General features: G+C 42.3%; 1 protein-coding gene across 1 annotated transcript; it reads left to right on the plus strand.

The window, feature by feature from the left end:
• The first annotated feature begins 1348 nt into the window (after nucleotides 1–1348).
• On the plus strand, nucleotides 1349–10614 carry LOC121307169 (aquaporin-3-like). The gene is made up of 6 exons (XM_041239312.1): nucleotides 1349–1566; nucleotides 4329–4455; nucleotides 5456–5593; nucleotides 5904–6022; nucleotides 8760–8977; nucleotides 9401–10614. Exons 1-6 carry the CDS (start codon nucleotides 1459–1461, stop codon nucleotides 9579–9581), a joined length of 891 nt encoding a protein of 296 aa, XP_041095246.1. The 5' UTR covers nucleotides 1349–1458; the 3' UTR covers nucleotides 9582–10614.
• Nucleotides 10615–16079: the final 5465 nt, after the last annotated feature.

Consider the following 16079-nt stretch of genomic DNA (forward strand, 5'->3'; position numbering starts at 1 on the left):
TTCTCCATTAATAAAATACACCCTCTACCATTGTTGGTATTGGGGTTATTTGCACCTGTACCTGTGACTCTGTGACGTCTGTTTCACCACCACACCGTCACAATCGTACAAATCTGTTTCTGGTAAATCGTACAGATCTGTTTCTGGTGAATCGTACAGATCTGTTTCTGGTGAATCGTACAGATCTGTTTCTGGTGAATCGTACAGATCTGTTTCTGGTGAATCGTACAGATCTGTTTCTGGTGAATCGTACAGATCTGTTTCTGTTAAATGCTCATTTAAAGAATGTTTGCCTTGCTTTATGGTGGATCAGTTCAGCACTGCATATTAACACGTGCCTGTTGCTGTTGCAATTGAGAAGAGTTTCACACATCTAGAAATGATGATGGTTCAGGATGCCTTCAGTCCATGTTGGTAGATGAAGTTAAGCAGTGCTATAGTCTTAAAGCAGAGCTTTCCAACCCTATCGGTTTTAAGACCCTGTGGCAAAGTGCCCCACCCCTGGGCTATTTATTTGTGTTGCGTGTAGTGTGTTAATGTTGGTGTATTGTAGTTGGTACTCAGGATATAATACACAAGTAATTTAAAATGTATATTTGTATTTAGGCATGAGGATAGCACGGTACTTTTTCTTATCTTCTCAATGAGTATGTAATCGATGACTCGCTGATACAACACAATCTTCTGTTTTTATAGTGATCCAGTTCTCTGATTACTTCACCTTGACTCCAATGTTTTTCCCAGTGTCTGCTATTCATTTACTATAGTTTGCCATTTTAAAATCTTTCTCCCCATACCGCTCTGATTTACCGTGCTTTCACCTGCCTGTGCTTTTACTATGGTAAACTTTTCCAAGGGTACTGATTGTGTTTTTCTGTCTCCTCAGTGGAGATGCTGCAGCCACTGTTCTTGGGGTCGGGTTTAACAGGTGTGTTTCTCTGCAGAAAGAGAATGATGTAACTGACGCTTTTTAAAACGTTCACTCAGAGATCTGGCCAAATCACTTGGAAATGCTTTAGATGGTGGAAAATAACTTTAAATTAATAATTGCTTTACCACCCTTTTACCAATTGAGATCATACATTTTTTTCTTTGCTAAATTGTCATTAACTTGGCCACGCCTGTGACGTACTTTCTTTCCATGGATTAACACATGTTTTGTTTTCAGGGCTCTCCAGTAAATTGGGAGTATCCCAGCAGGTTGCTTTGTAACAGTTCTTCAGCAGTGTGGTGCTTTCTCTTTAAAAGTTGGCAGGGCTCGCTGTGCTGGGTCATGGAGGGAGGTGCATGGGGGATGTGTAGGTGTGTACAATGGGAGGACTCTGACTTGGTACCTATAAGACCCCTGACACCAGGACAGAGCAGTATTAGTCAGTCAGCAGCTGGTTAGGATATAGTGAGTAACAGCTTCCCACTGTCTTGTTCTTCTTGCTCCCAGGACCTCAAGCACACAGAAGCATGGGCAGACAGAAGCAGGCTCTGGCCTGGATTTCTGAGATGTTTTATGTCCGGAACTTGCTGTTGAGGCAAGCTCTGGCAGAATGTCTGGGGACCCTCATTCTAGTGGTGAGTGACACAGACTAATCTTCCTGACTTCTGTTATTTTGTGAGTGTTTAATTGATGTTGTACAGTTTGAATAGAATTGATCACTTTACAAAATGATATTGCTTTAGTGGGGAGAAGTTGAATAATTTTTAATTACATTTCTTTACTTAACTGAACAAGTTTACATTAACACAGTTTTGCCACACATTTACCAAGCAAACGTTTAGAGAGTTGATGCTGCATGGCCTCCCAGATTGAGGTGCTATTATTGTAAGCTCAGACTTCTCTGATATCACACTTCACTTTCTTAAGCAAACTTGTTTCTTGTTGGACATTGCCTTTTTTAAACAGTGTTTTTTAGCATCTTCATTAAGCACATGTCCTACCCCAGACCGGGCTGGCTCTGAGTTTCTTTTTAGTCTTGATTTTGCTGGGGTACATCCCTGTTACTAAGTTCTTTGCATCCAATCTGCTCGATCTGACGCATTGCCGTGTTTATTTTTTATTGATGGGAGATGACTAGGTATGCTTGGTGGCTTTAAAGTCCAGTCTCTATAATTCCTGCTACAATTGCTTGAACAATTCTATTAGATGTCATTGATCTGGTACAGCACATCTCACTGTCATTTATAGTGTGATGTTTCATACTGGATTATGACAAAGACAATATTGTTTTATTAAGTTTCTATTTCATCACTCATGAAGGCTCTGGGCTAAAATGCCTGTCTAAACTGTTATCGTGAAGCTGAATTCGCTATCGCTGTGCACCTCCTTGCCTAATCAGCAGCTTGTTGGCATGGCTGGTTTCTTTGAAAGACCAACTCCACTCCACGTGTTTAACAGTCATTACACAGCACCCTTTCAGTTTAAATGAAGTAAACAAATCTCACTTTGAGCCATTCCTGGTTTTACTATGTTTAATAAGACACTGCGGCTAATCGAGCTCCTCATAAAACCTGGAATGGGTGAAACTGCTCTGCAATAAGAGTGTTGTTTCCATCCCTGGAGTTTGTGCCTTGCTGTGTCTTTTATCAATAGGGCAGACCAAACTGTAGTGCTACTTGATGTGCTGTGTGTGTGTGTGTGTGTGTGTATGTGTGTGCTGTGTGTGTGTGTGTGTGTGTGTGTGTGTGTGTGTGTGTGTGTGTGTGTGTGTATAGATGTGCTGTGTGTGTGTGTGTGTGTGTATAGATGTGCTGTGTGTGTGTGTGTGTGTGTGTGTGTGTGTGTGTGTGTGTGTGTGTGTGTGTATAGTGTGCTGTGTGTGTGTGTGTGTGTATAGATGTGCTGTGTGTGTGTGTGTGTGTGTAGTGTGCTGTGTGTGTGTGTGTGTGTGTGTGTGTGTGTGTGTGTGTGTGTGTGTGTGTGTGTGTGTGTGTGTGTGTGTGTGTGTGTGTGTGTGTGTGTGTGTGTGTGTGTGTGTGTGTATAGATGTGTGTGTGTGTGTGTGTGATGTGTGTGTGTGTATAGATGTGTGTGTGTGTGTGTGTGTATAGATGTGCTGTGATGTGTGTGTGTGTGTGTATAGATGTGCTGTGTGTGTGTGTGTGTGTATAGATGTGCTGTGTGTGTGTGTGTGTGTGTGTGTATAGATGTGCTGTGTGTGTGTATAGATGTGCTGTGTGTGTGTGTGTGTGATGTGCTGTGTGTGTGTGAGTGAGTGTGTAGATGTGTGTGTGTGTGTATGTGATGTGCTGTGTGTGTGTGTGTATAGATGTGCTGTGTGTGTGTATGTGTGCTGTGTGTGTGATGTGTGTATAGATGTGCTGTGTGTGTGTATAGATGTGCTGTATATGTGCTGTGTGTGTGTATAGATGTGCTGTGTGTGTGTGTGTGTGTGTATAGATGTGCTGTGTGTGTGTGTGTGAGTGTATAGATGTGCTGTGTGTGTGTGCTGTGTGTGTGTGTGTGTATAGTGTGCTGTGTGTGTGTGAGTGTGAGTGTATAGATGTGCTGTGTGTGTATAGTGTATGTGTGTGTGTGTGTGTGTATAGATGTGCTGTGTGTGTGTGTGTGTATAGATGTGCTGTGTGTGTGTATAGATGTGTGCTGTGTGTGTGTATAGATGTGCTGTGTGTGTGTGTGTGAGTGTATAGATGTGCTGTGTGTGTGTATAGATGTGCTGTGTGTGTGTATAGATGTGCTGTGTGTGTGTATAGATGTGCTGTGTGTGTGTGTGTGAGTGTATAGATGTGCTGTGTGTGTGTATAGATGTGCTGTGTGTGTGTGTGTGTGTGTATTGATGTGTGTGTGTGTGTGTGTATAGATGTGCTGTGTGTGTGTGTGAGTGAGTGTATTGTGTGTGTGTGTGTGTGTATAGATGTGCTGTGTGTGTGTGAGTGAGTGTATTGATGTGCTGTGTGTGTGTGTATGTGATGTGTGTGTGTGTGTGTGTGTATAGATGTGCTGTGTGTGTGTGTATAGATGTGTGTGTGTGTGTGTGTGTGTGTGTGTGTGTGTGTGTGTGTGTGTGTGTATTGATGTGCTGTGTGTGTGTGGTGTATTGATGTGCTGTGTGTGTGTGTGTGTGTGCTGTGTGTGTGTGTGTGTGTGTGTGTGTGTGAGTGTATTGATGTGTGTGTGTGTGTGTGTGTGTGTGTGTGTGTGTGTGTGTGTATAGATGTGCTGTGTGTGTGTGTTGTGTGCTGTGTGTGTGTGTGTGTGTGTGTGTGTGTATAGATGTGCTGTGTGTGAGTGAGTGTATTGATGTGCTGTGTGTGTGTATAGATGTGCTGTGTGTTAAATGTAAGTGCAGGCTCTGACTCCCTCCTCTCCTCTGCAGATGTTTGGCTGTGGTTCTGTCGCTCAGCTAGTTCTCAGCGGTGGATCTCATGGACAGTTCCTGACTGTCAACTTCGCTTTCGGCTTTGCTGCGACCCTGGGTGTCCTGGTGTCTGGGCAGGTGTCAGGTAAGAGCTGTCCGGTAGCTGGTGAGTGAGGAGGGGATGATTCCAGTTTCAGATTTCTGCATGTTTCCAGTGCATGCTGTGTTGCAGAGAGCTCTTCACTCCAGTGAGGATTCCAACAGTAAACACACTCCTACTAGTTCAGGAATTAAGACTTCTCATAGCACCATCTTCTATATTATAATTAAAAGGCACTGCGCTAGAATCCCACACAACTATTGGAGTGAATTAAGTCATTTTCCTACCCGCTCTGATACTGGGATTATAGGGTTATAAAAGAAATATCCAATAACCACGTCTCACCAGTGTGGTGAGGTTTACGCTACTCCCTAATGGAGGGGTGCAAATTAACCTAAAACCACTAGTGGTGAGTAGGCTTTCCAGTGTAACTTAACTGCATACACACCTCAAAAGATACTGGCTAAGCAAGAATACAATTTAGACAACAAAGGGGGCAAGAGAGTCTCCAAGTGGTAGTGTTTACCTCAGTCAGGTGAGGTGCATTGCCCCACATACTGCCAAAACCTGTCTTCATAACTTTGTCTATTCCCTTTACAGTTTCGCTGGTACAGAACCGGTAGTGTTTTTGTGACTCAGCTGTAGGAGACAGGCACAAAGATGTGCTTAACAGGACGCTCCTAGATCAAGATGGTGACACCCGGCATTTGTCCTCACCTTGTGAAAACTTGCTAAGACTTGTTTGTATTTGGTTGGTGCTATCTGCACACTAGCATTACATGTGCTTTAAGTCTTAGACCGTTCTATCTTTAACAAGTTAATTTGAATATGCAGGAGTTCAGGATAAGCTAGTGCTTCTCACACAGTGGAATTCATCAGTTTGCAAAAGCATGGTTACTTATTTTCTGAGTAAAGGTGCTGCATTTAGGAAGTACACATTTGAGCTGGGATTACTCCTAGTTATTCGTTCTGCACGTGCGAATCGGCAACATTATTTTCCAGTTTGTTCGGACAAACCCTTGACCTTCCTGACCTCTCTCTGCAGGTGGGCATCTGAACCCGGCTCTGACCTTTGCCGTCTGTCTGCTGGGGCGGGAGAGGTGGCTCAAGCTGCCAGTGTACTTCTTGGCGCAGACAGTGGGTGCCTTCCTGGGGGCAGGGGTCATCTTCGGAATGTACTTCGGTGAGTGGGCACACCCCAAAATATAAATCACAAATAGTCGTGTTTGGTAAGGTTATCAAATAACATTTCCGGCTGGTTTCACACTTGAACTACCTCACTTAGCGGTGACAGAGTGCTAATCAGTGTCTAGATACCTAGCCGTGTGATTTGTACTTGCAGCCTTGCATTATGTCCATTATGATTCAAGTAAAGTTGTGTTTTCACATGGAATGAAATCCCTCCTTTAGCTCCTAGCTGTCATGAACAGCCCTGTATTTAGCATGCTGGTTTTGTTTGGGCTGTGATTCTGACGTCTGGTTTGCGTTCACAGATGCCTTGTGGATGTTTGGGAATAACGAGCTGTTAGTGACAGGAGAAAACTCTACTGCTGGGATCTTTGCTACCTATCCATCTCAACACTTGACCCTGCTCAATGGCTTCTTTGACCAGGTAAGGAGCTGAAGCAGTTTAGCTGGCTGCATTGACACTTTCCCAGTCGGGTGCACTTATACCTTGTGAAAATCCCATTCTGTGAATATAATGAGCCACTGCAGCGCACTGCTCCTTTTTCTTTTTATGCAGTATGCTTATGAAAGTGTACTTTTTATATGAAATGAATCAGTGAATCATATTAAAGTTCTTGGCCTCAGCACAGCCCACAGGTAAAAAAAAGATTGATTGAAGCAATTATAAAATCGCTCCTTGAGAGAGTTTCAATGAAATTGCAAAACTAAGACTGAAAAAAACAGACTTGTTTTGGAGTCCTCTGCACCTCCCTGAAGATTCAGAATTTCACATGCTGTAACTGAGTCAAGTTTAGTCTTTTCAAATAACGAAGATAGAATAACTAAAACAGAGGTCAGAGAACCACTGGCAAACTCAGACCACAACATGGTCTCATTTGAAGTGTTTTTTAAAATCCCCAAAAGTAAAGACTAAAGCTAAGGTTTACAATTTTAGAAAAGCAAACTATGAAGGTATGAAACAGAGACTAACAGAAGTAGATTGGAGTAAAATAGAGAAAACACCCACAGAAGAAGGATGGTTGTTCTTCAAAAATGTAGTACTAGAGGCGCAAAACAATTATATCCCTAAAGTAGACAAATCTAAATGTAAAACTAAATTGCCAAAATGGTTTAATAGATCAATTAAAAAAAATATTCAGCGAAAAAAGGCACTTTACAGAGCATTAAAAAAGGACCAAAAAGAAAGTACGCAGAAAGAGTACACAGAACTGCAAACGCAAGTCAAAAAGGAAGTTAGAAAGGCCAAGAGAGAAATAGAAATAAACACTGCTAAGGGAGCTAAAACCAATTCCAAAATGTTTTTCCAATATTACAACAGCAAGAGGACATTCAAAGAGGAGATTAAATGTTTAAGAGATACAAATGGCAAAATCGTAGAGGAAGAAAAAAAAAATAGCAAATATGTTAAATGATTACTTTTCACAAGTTTTTACAAAGGAAGATACTGACAACATGCCCCACATATCATCCAGTTCCTATCCAGTTTTAAATAACTTTAGCATAACTGAGGCAGAAGTGTTAAAGGGACTAGGAGCTCTTAAAATAAACAAATCCCCTGGGCCGGATGAGATCCTCCCAGTAGTACTCAAAGAAATGAAAGAAGTAATTTACAAACCGCTAACCAAGATCATGCAGCAGTCTCTTGACACAGGGGTGGTACCGACAGACTGGAAAATTGCAAACGTAATACCGATCCACAAAAAGGGAAACAAAACTGAACCAGGTAACTACAGACCAGTAAGCCTGACTTCTATTATATGCAAACTTATGGAAACTATAATAAGATCCAAAATGGAAAATTACCTATATGGTAACAGGGTCCTGGGAGACAGTCAACATGGTTTTAGGAAAGGGAGATCGTGCCTAACTAACTTGCTTGATTTTTTTGAGGATGCAACATTGATAATGGATAATTGCAAAGCATATGACATGGTTTATTTAGATTTCCAGAAAGCTTTTGACAAAGTCCCGCACAAAAGATTAATTCTCAAACTGAACGCAGTTGGGATTCAAGGAAACACATGTACATGGATTAGGGAGTGGTTAACATGTAGAAAACAGAAAGTACTGATTAGAGGAAAAACCTCAGAATGGAGTGTGGTAACCAGTGGTGTACCACAGGGATCAGTATTAGGTCCTCTGCTATTCCTAATCTACATTAATGATTTAGATTCTGGTATAGTAAGCAAACTTGTTAAATTTGCAGACGACACAAAAGTAGGAGGAGTGGCAAACACTGTTGCAGCAGCAAAGGTCATTCAAAATGATCTAGACAAGATTCAGAACTGGGCAGACACATGGCAAATGACATTTAATAGAGAAAAGTGTAAGGTACTGCACGCAGGAAATAAAAATGTACATTATAAATATCATATGGGAGATAGTGAAATTGGAGAAGGAATCTATGAAAAAGACCTAGGAGTTTTTGTTGACTCAGAAATGTCTTCATCTAGACAATGTGGAGAAGCTATAAAAAAGGCTAACAAGATGCTCGGATACATTGTGAAAAGTGTTGAATTTAAATCAAGGGAAGTAATGTTAAAACTGTACAATGCACTAGTAAGACCTCATCTTGAATATTGTGTTCAGTTCTGGTCACCTCGCTATAAAAAAGATATTGCTGCTCTAGAAAGAGTGCAAAGAAGAGCGACCAGAATTATTCCGGGCTTAAAAGGCATGTCATATGCAGACAGGCTAAAAGAATTGAATCTGTTCAGTCTTGAACAAAGAAGACTACGTGGCGACCTAATTCAAGCATTCAAAATTCTAAAAGGTATTGACAGTGTCGACCCAAGGGACTTTTTCAGCCTGAAAAAAGAAACAAGGACCAGGGGTCACAAATGGAGTTTAGAAAAAGGGGCATTCAGAACAGAAAATAGGAGACACTTTTTTACACAGAGAATTGTGAGGGTCTGGAATCAACTCCCCAGTAATGTTGTTGAAGCTGACACCCTGGGATCCTTCAAGAAGCTGCTTGATGAGATTTTGGGATCAATAAGCTACTAACAACCAAACGAGCAAGATGGGCCGAATGGCCTCCTCTCGTTTGTAAACTTTCTTATGTTCTTATGTTCTAGACTAGGGTACTATCCAGAATGTTTTGTCTACTTGACTTGGTTTCTAGTCTCTAATCTCTCCCTCTCTTCTCTCCTCCCCTGCAGATGATCGGTACCGCTGCCCTGATCGTGTGCCTCCTGGCCATCGTGGACCCCTACAACAACCCGATCCCCAGGGGTCTGGAGGCCTTTACTGTGGGCTTCGTCGTCTTGGTCATAGGTCTGTCCATGGGATTCAACTCTGGCTACGCTGTCAACCCTGCCAGAGACTTTGGTCCTCGCCTCTTCACTGCCATAGCCGGCTGGGGCTCAGAGGTCTTCACGTACGTCACAGCCACTATCTTCGATTAAATTCTCTTACCCTGTTTATGTCTATTTATACCACCAGGGGCTGCTTAAAAAGATTACTTTAAAGGAGCCTTTTGTAGTTTACTCCCCTGTGTTGGGCAGGGATGAAAATAACTCCTATTGCATAGCAGTTTCACCCATTCCAGGTTTTACTACAAGCTTGATTAGCCACAGTGTATAGGTAACAAGCTCAGGTGTGTCTTATTAAACACATAGTAAAACCAAAAATGGATCAGACTGCTATGCAGTGGGAGTCTTATTTCCATCCTTGGGGACAATTAGGAAAGGTCCTCTCTGTTGGAGCTTCTCTTTGATTTCAGTGTTTCCTCTGTGGTGGTGTGTGTTTTTATTTCTTATTATGAGAATGCCAGAGCTTAGGTCTGTCTTTTCTTTTCCAGCATTAAAGATCACTGGTGGTGGGTGCCCATCTTTGCCCCCTTCCTGGGGGCCTTCGTCGGCGTCATGGTGTACCAGTTCATGGTGGGCTTCCACACGGAGGGCGAGGCCAAAGACAACGCAAGGGAGGACAACGAAGAGAACATCAAGCTGTCCAACATCCACCCTAAACAGACAGCTTAATCAGGCCCCCTCCTGTCTAGCACACACAGAACATTCTGACCTCCATACATGTTGTGACTAACAGCACCCCATGCTTTCAGAAGACTGCACACCGGTCTGTCATTGTGGGGGCATCTCCCTTGCATTCCAGCTCAGAGAGGGGTAGGAGGAGGGGTGGAGGGACACACACACACAATACCCTCTTCTCTACTGACGTTTCTTGGATTAGAGTAGTCTGTATCTAGTTTCTACAGCTTTTTACTTTTTTCTAGTATTTTTGGTTTTGTCAGGTTTTACTTTAGACTTTTACTTAGTGAACAAACCTTGAATCCTGTCTGGGCAGCACATAGGCAGTGGGCCAACATGGGGTGGAACTCGCAACTGTCTTTGTGTGAAGCACAGTGAATAAATTTAGTCTCGTCAGTGTGTGCAGTAGAGTGACAATCTCTCCATTACTTGGGGCATCCTCCTGCCTTGTAGAAAATCAATACTGGTCGTGGGAATGTGCAAGTCCACAGCACAGCTATGCACACTGCTGCAATTGTCTTAATTACCCCTTCATTTAAAAGGATTTGAAATGAGCCTGAATTAATGTACCTTGCTTTTATGTTTAGCTTGCTTGGTTACTTTTTTCTATTAGATCCTTCAAACCACATATCAATGAAAATGGCCTTCAAGTGATGTGTATTTTGTACTGTGTGTGGAAATGTTAAAGTTGGAACATTGAAAACGTAGAGTTGAAACACAAATTATATTATGTATTTTCTACCAAAGGTTGTAAATGCAGCTAATGTTTGATTCATTGGAAGTCTTTATTTTTAAACTAAACCTAGGAAAAGGCTGCCTTTTGCTGCCTCTGCATTCTGACATTGATTAATTATTTTTGCATGTGTTTGTTTTGTTGTTTTATATCATGGAGTTGTGCAGAGGAACATAATTTTGTAAAATATTCAGATTGTTTTTCAACTTGAAGGGGCATTTCAAATGCACATTTCTCTATTGTCTTTTTGTATCTCTTTGGTCTTGGTCAATAAAGACCCTATTAAATACACAATACAGTTTTTCAAAGGGATTTTCCGAGGAACATGAGTCATCTTGCACTGCAAAGCTACTTAGAGCAAATGGTTCTACTGGAGCTATCCCGCCCCACCACTATGAGATGCCTCACAATCAAATTTTCTCTTGGCCCCTGCGGTTCTTCTTGTGCTGTAGTTATAGCTGGCTGATTTGGCAGCAGCCAATTCTTTGTAAACAAGTTCACGGTAGTCGATTTTGCACGACAGCAAAGCATACTCAGCTGTGGTGTTACTTTCATCACACAACAAACCTGAAGGCTGAGTTTGGTGCTGCACATTGACCTCGTCAGCAAAGGACGAGCTATGACATCTACTTCATAACAAGAAAAAAACCCCTCTAAGTTCAATAAGTCCATCATAAAAATAAATAAATACATTAATTTAAAGAGCAGTGTTTTAATCCTGTACTTTCAGTCGTTCTTTACTTTTATACAAATGCTACAGGACAAATACGTGTTGTACCCTTGACTGGAACGAAACAGCTTGTGTCATTATCTTAAAAAGGCATTAATTGTCAACTGATGAGAGCTGTCAATACTTTTTTGGGTGCATTTTTATAAGGCTGACTGTTAAAATTTGGTGATGTTGTTGTTTTGTAACTGAACTGTATCCCCGTTAAGACCACCCAGGCAGCATGCTGCACAACATGTCAGTTTATCAGCAGAGATGATTACTGGTTGTTAATTTCGCTGGACATCAATTACATCCTGTGGTTACTTAGTAAAGCCCGGCCACGCAGCATTGGACAGGCTGCACAAAACGTGACAATACGTGGGCTTGTGAGATGATATTAAGAGAAGTAACTTCTCTAAGAACCTATGGTGCACGGTGAGGTTGACAGGTTACGATATTAAGCAAGGCGATATAAAACGGGTTAATCTGTATATGGAAAACTACAATGTGGTATGTGATTCAATATGTTAACATGACATTATTCAACAGGTTTCATTCGACTTCATAAAATGAATTAATTATACAGGATGATGCAAAACGTATGGCCGAGCTGTATATTAGGCATTAAAAAACCCAGGTTCTGTGTGCAAATGACAGTTGGGAAGGGGATTGGCTGTGTCCCGATAGTCACACGCCCACACCTGCCCTGATTGGCTGTGTCCCGATAGTCACACGCCCACACCTGCCCTGATTGGCTGTGTTCCGATAGTCACATGCCCACACCTGCCCTGATTGCCCCTTCCCCCCTCCGTTCATCAAGGTGTCTCTGAGTGTGTGTTCATGGTGGGCCTCCACATGGAGGGTCAGGTCAATTTATTACCTGGCAGCTGCATCAAAGAGGATACTGCACACGTTTGTTGTTATTTTGTCATGTGTTTATGTTTTATTTTGCTCATTACAAGGTGAATGGAGACAGTATTCTGCTCCACTACAGTAGTAAATATACTAATTAACAGTACAATGTTCTCTGATCTTCAAAATGTCCGCCTAGGAAAACATCCCACTTGTTATTTAGTTCCCCTTTACAGTTACAGTACACACACACACGTGGTCAACCAAGACACTATATTAGTAAAGTCACTATCTCATGCCTACATATACTAAAAATAACGTTATTTGGCAAACATTATTACGAGAAGTTTTTCTCAATGTCTACGAAGCCTGACAACTATTATGCATGCTGTCAACAAGCACCTTAATATACAGTTCCCATCTCTGAACAGAACTTGAATGGAGCTGTGCAGTATAATCTTGCTGCAGAGACTAGATTAACGGCTTGTCCACAGAGACGCAAGTCTCCCCTGAGAAGAAAGATTAACCCGTTTCAAACTGATGCTCCAGCGGCGTGTCAAACTGAATTCAAACACCAAATATTTACTATGACCCCATTAAGTACATGAGTAGAGCAGCGTCTGAAACAATCAAGTACGTCTTGGCTATCTTTTGATGCTAGCGCACCTTCCTCTACCACTCCGAGCGCCTCTGGTGCACCCTGATACAGCGCTCCAGCAGCGAACTGTACTTAATGCTAATGTATGCAAATGATATCCTAAAGAGTTGCACGTGTCCCACAATGCTACACTGATCACCTGTTACCACCAGAATCGATCATGGCAGCGCCCACAGAGGAGTCAATGGAAGTCTACTGACCACTTACATGGAGTCCATGTTATTAAAACTCCAGTAATGATATTTAAAAGCTATTTAGTCTTCTATAGTTCCTGTTTGGTAACATAAAATGAGCTAGTGGCTCTAATCATTATTCATCAGCAGAAATATTGTCATCAATTCTACATCAAATATGCCATCATCAGCTTGTAACCACAAATCAATTGGAATACATGATGAAACTGCACTAGACTGACAGCATGTTAAATGATGGAAATTGCTTGAATAAAGGGTTTGATTGTATTGTAGTTATACAGCTGCAGGGAACGCTGGAGGAACAGCTCAGAAACTCAGGAATATGAGCGCCGTCCTTCAACAATATCATTGTTTACTATTTATCTCATTACAACAACACACACAAGACCGGAGTTATTCAAAAATAACACACACGTTAAAAATGTTTTCTAAAAGTGTCTTAATTAGTGACACTGCAAAAGCTGGCCTACTTAGGATTTGGGACAGGGTTATAGCCAGTACCCTTAAACGTGTAGAAATTGCACAATTTTAAAACCAAAAATCTCTCTGAACCCTGTCCTCCACAGCTGTAAAGACTAAACAAAACCAGAGCAGGTTTCTGCAATTGTCCAATGATGCGACAGCATCCGGTCTTACAGTTACACAAGGTGTAAATGGCAACCGGGACTCAGTTCTGGTTTAGTTTTTGGTTCAGGGTAGTTTGCTTTGATTTGTATTATAAATGATATTTTATTTACGGAGAGGTGTGTGTGTGTGTGTGTGTAATCAACTTCGCAATCTGCAACTTCTGTAGACGGCGAGGAGTGTATGATGAATGTTTGATGACACGTTGGTGCAGAATGAAGGCAGTTAACGTGACTGACAGATACGATCAGGGCATAAGAGTTCAATTGTTTTTAACATGCATGTGAAAAAAGTCAAATTAAAAAAAGAAAATGCATTTCAAAACCTATTTTATAAAGACTGGCATTTGCAAAACATTTTAGGAAAGTTTCTAAAGCTGTTTTAATGGATTTTATTAATACAAACGATTAAGTTACTGTGATAGAGAGAGAAAGGATCGATGCTGTAAATCTCCCTCCCGATTAGAAAGGGCGCTGTGTAAGGGGGAAGGTAAGCTGCCTCCTAGAGCTGCCACCTCGGTGGTAGGTGGAAACCGGAAGGTGACCATATTAGGAGGGGCGCGTAGCTGCAAGTACTCAGGACGATTCCATTGCAGTCAGCTGCGGGGCAGCCCTCTATTAGGGAAACCATGGCAATGCGGTGACTGAGGGGAGGAGTTTGCTGGGTACAAAGGGGAGCAGCTACGTCAAAACCTCTGCTTACGCTAAGGAATGAAACTAGATGGCCGGAGCCTGTATTGGATTATGTGTGTTTTGTGTTGCAGAGGAGGAGTGAGCCACTGGCCGGCTGAGCACAGAGCATGTCCCTGTACAGCACAGCACAGCACAGCACAGCACAGAGCACGTCCCTGCACAGCACAGCACAGCACAGCACAGAGCACGTCCCTGCACAGCACAGCACAGCACAGAGCACGTCCCTGCACAGAACAGCACAGCACAGCACAGCACAGCACAGAGCACGTCCCTGCACAGCACAGCACAGCACAGCACAGCACAGAGCACGTCCCTGAACAGCACAGCAAAGCACAGCACAGCACAGAACACGTCCCTGCACAGCACAGCACAGCACAGAGCACGTCCCTGCATAGCACAGCACAGCACCGCACCGCACCGCACCACGCTTCTCAGCACCAAGAGCATTGCATGCACAGAGAACGTGGGGACGGACAAAGTCCCGTTTTTGTTTACTTTTTATTTTCATTAAGAAGAGCTGCCGTGGACCCCCCAGTACCATTGCTGGTAAAGGGGTGGATTATTTTGTGTTGGTATTACTTATTTGTTTTGTTATTATTTTCGTTATTATTAAAAGACAGACTGTTTTGGCACGTGACCACAGTTACAAATTAGTGGAGTGGAGTACTGGTGTCACAGGGAATAAGTTAGCTGGGAAATAAATTAGCGTTTGCCTTTTTGCGCCTTTCTACGCATGTGTGAACCTTAGAACTTAAAGGCAAGGTTCTCTGTGGAGATTCATCCAAAATTAAGGACTCCATTTGTAATTTTTTGAGAAACGAAAACAGGTACTGCATTGCAGACAGTAATTTGATAAATAAGATGGCAACACATTTAAACAAAGTGTATTGCAGACAGTATTTTTGTTTAAAAAGGTGACATTCATCCAATACCACAATATACCCAGAAACACAACCACACACACAGAGAACACACAGTTATTACATAGACATGAATGCACGTACAGCCAGAACTACAGGAACCTCCAATGATTTCATTTGGATTCGTCCCCTTTTTGTTACTCCTTTACCTGTTCCACCACCCCTTAGTCCACCTCACCCCTGTAATAAATGAACCGGTCACACCTCAATCAGTGTAGAATGAGTCTACCAGTAAATACATACTCCATACAGGAAATAACCCTGCTTAATCAGAAATTCTAAATAGGTTGATAATTACTTTATACAGTTTCAGCATCTAACAACCATAGTGAACCACAAAGTCACCCTACTCCATAAGCATACAGATAAGAAGCATACCCAATAACTAACCAGGCTAAATAAATCAAGTCAATAAACACCATTCCAGTGAGTACACAATAGAATCTGTAACACACCAATAAACACGTCAGCACTAAATTTACCAAACCCAGGAGTGTGTTCAGCTCCCATATCTACCCACCCTCCTAAAAACTCATTATCCAACTTTCTTTAAAAACCTGCAACTATTTCTCGCCCTTCTCTAAACAGAAATACAAAAATATGCAATTCGTAAGAATGGTCTGCCCCCATGCTGTAATTCCCTGGTAATAGCCACACCAACTTCACTAGTGATTGAGCACAACCAAATTGCAGTTGTCTTAGTGCTCTGGCCCGACAGCACACACATACTCAATGTCAATTGTTTGCAGTAGATACAATGCCGTCTTTCTGATGATTGCCGCTGCCCTGTCTCAATCCCGATCTCATGCTAGTGTTGTCCGTGTATTATCCTTGAGATTACTTTGAATATTACAATGACGCGGCCAGCAGCTGAAAAGGTCAGATCGCGCTCCTCCCACTCCAACCAGAATCCACCGCCGCCTAGCCGCCTGCCCTGCACAGAAACACAACGCACCCAGAGTCCTGACACAATACATCGATAACACAGCCAGTGTTAGACTCTCGCTACACCCCAATATTGGCTGTTATTCCCCGAACAAGCTGCCTTCTGGCCAACACGAATACTTCAGGGAATACTGCCAAGCCTTTGAGGTGATAACGGCGTCCAAC

The sequence above is a fragment of the Polyodon spathula genome, chromosome 2, assembly GCF_017654505.1.
Source record: "Polyodon spathula isolate WHYD16114869_AA chromosome 2, ASM1765450v1, whole genome shotgun sequence".
NCBI classification, from domain to species: domain Eukaryota; kingdom Metazoa; phylum Chordata; class Actinopteri; order Acipenseriformes; family Polyodontidae; genus Polyodon; species Polyodon spathula.

Excerpts from the sequence above, each read along its gene's own strand:
- LOC121307169 (XM_041239312.1), top strand. The coding sequence starts at position 1,459 with ATGGGCAGACAGAAGCAGGCTCTGGCCTGGATTTCTGAGATGTTTTAT. Across the intron at positions 1,567-4,328 it reads TGGGGACCCTCATTCTAGTG|ATGTTTGGCTGTGGTTCTGT; the intron begins GTGAGTGACACA and ends TCTCCTCTGCAG. Across the intron at positions 5,594-5,903 it reads CATCTTCGGAATGTACTTCG|ATGCCTTGTGGATGTTTGGG; the intron begins GTGAGTGGGCAC and ends TTGCGTTCACAG.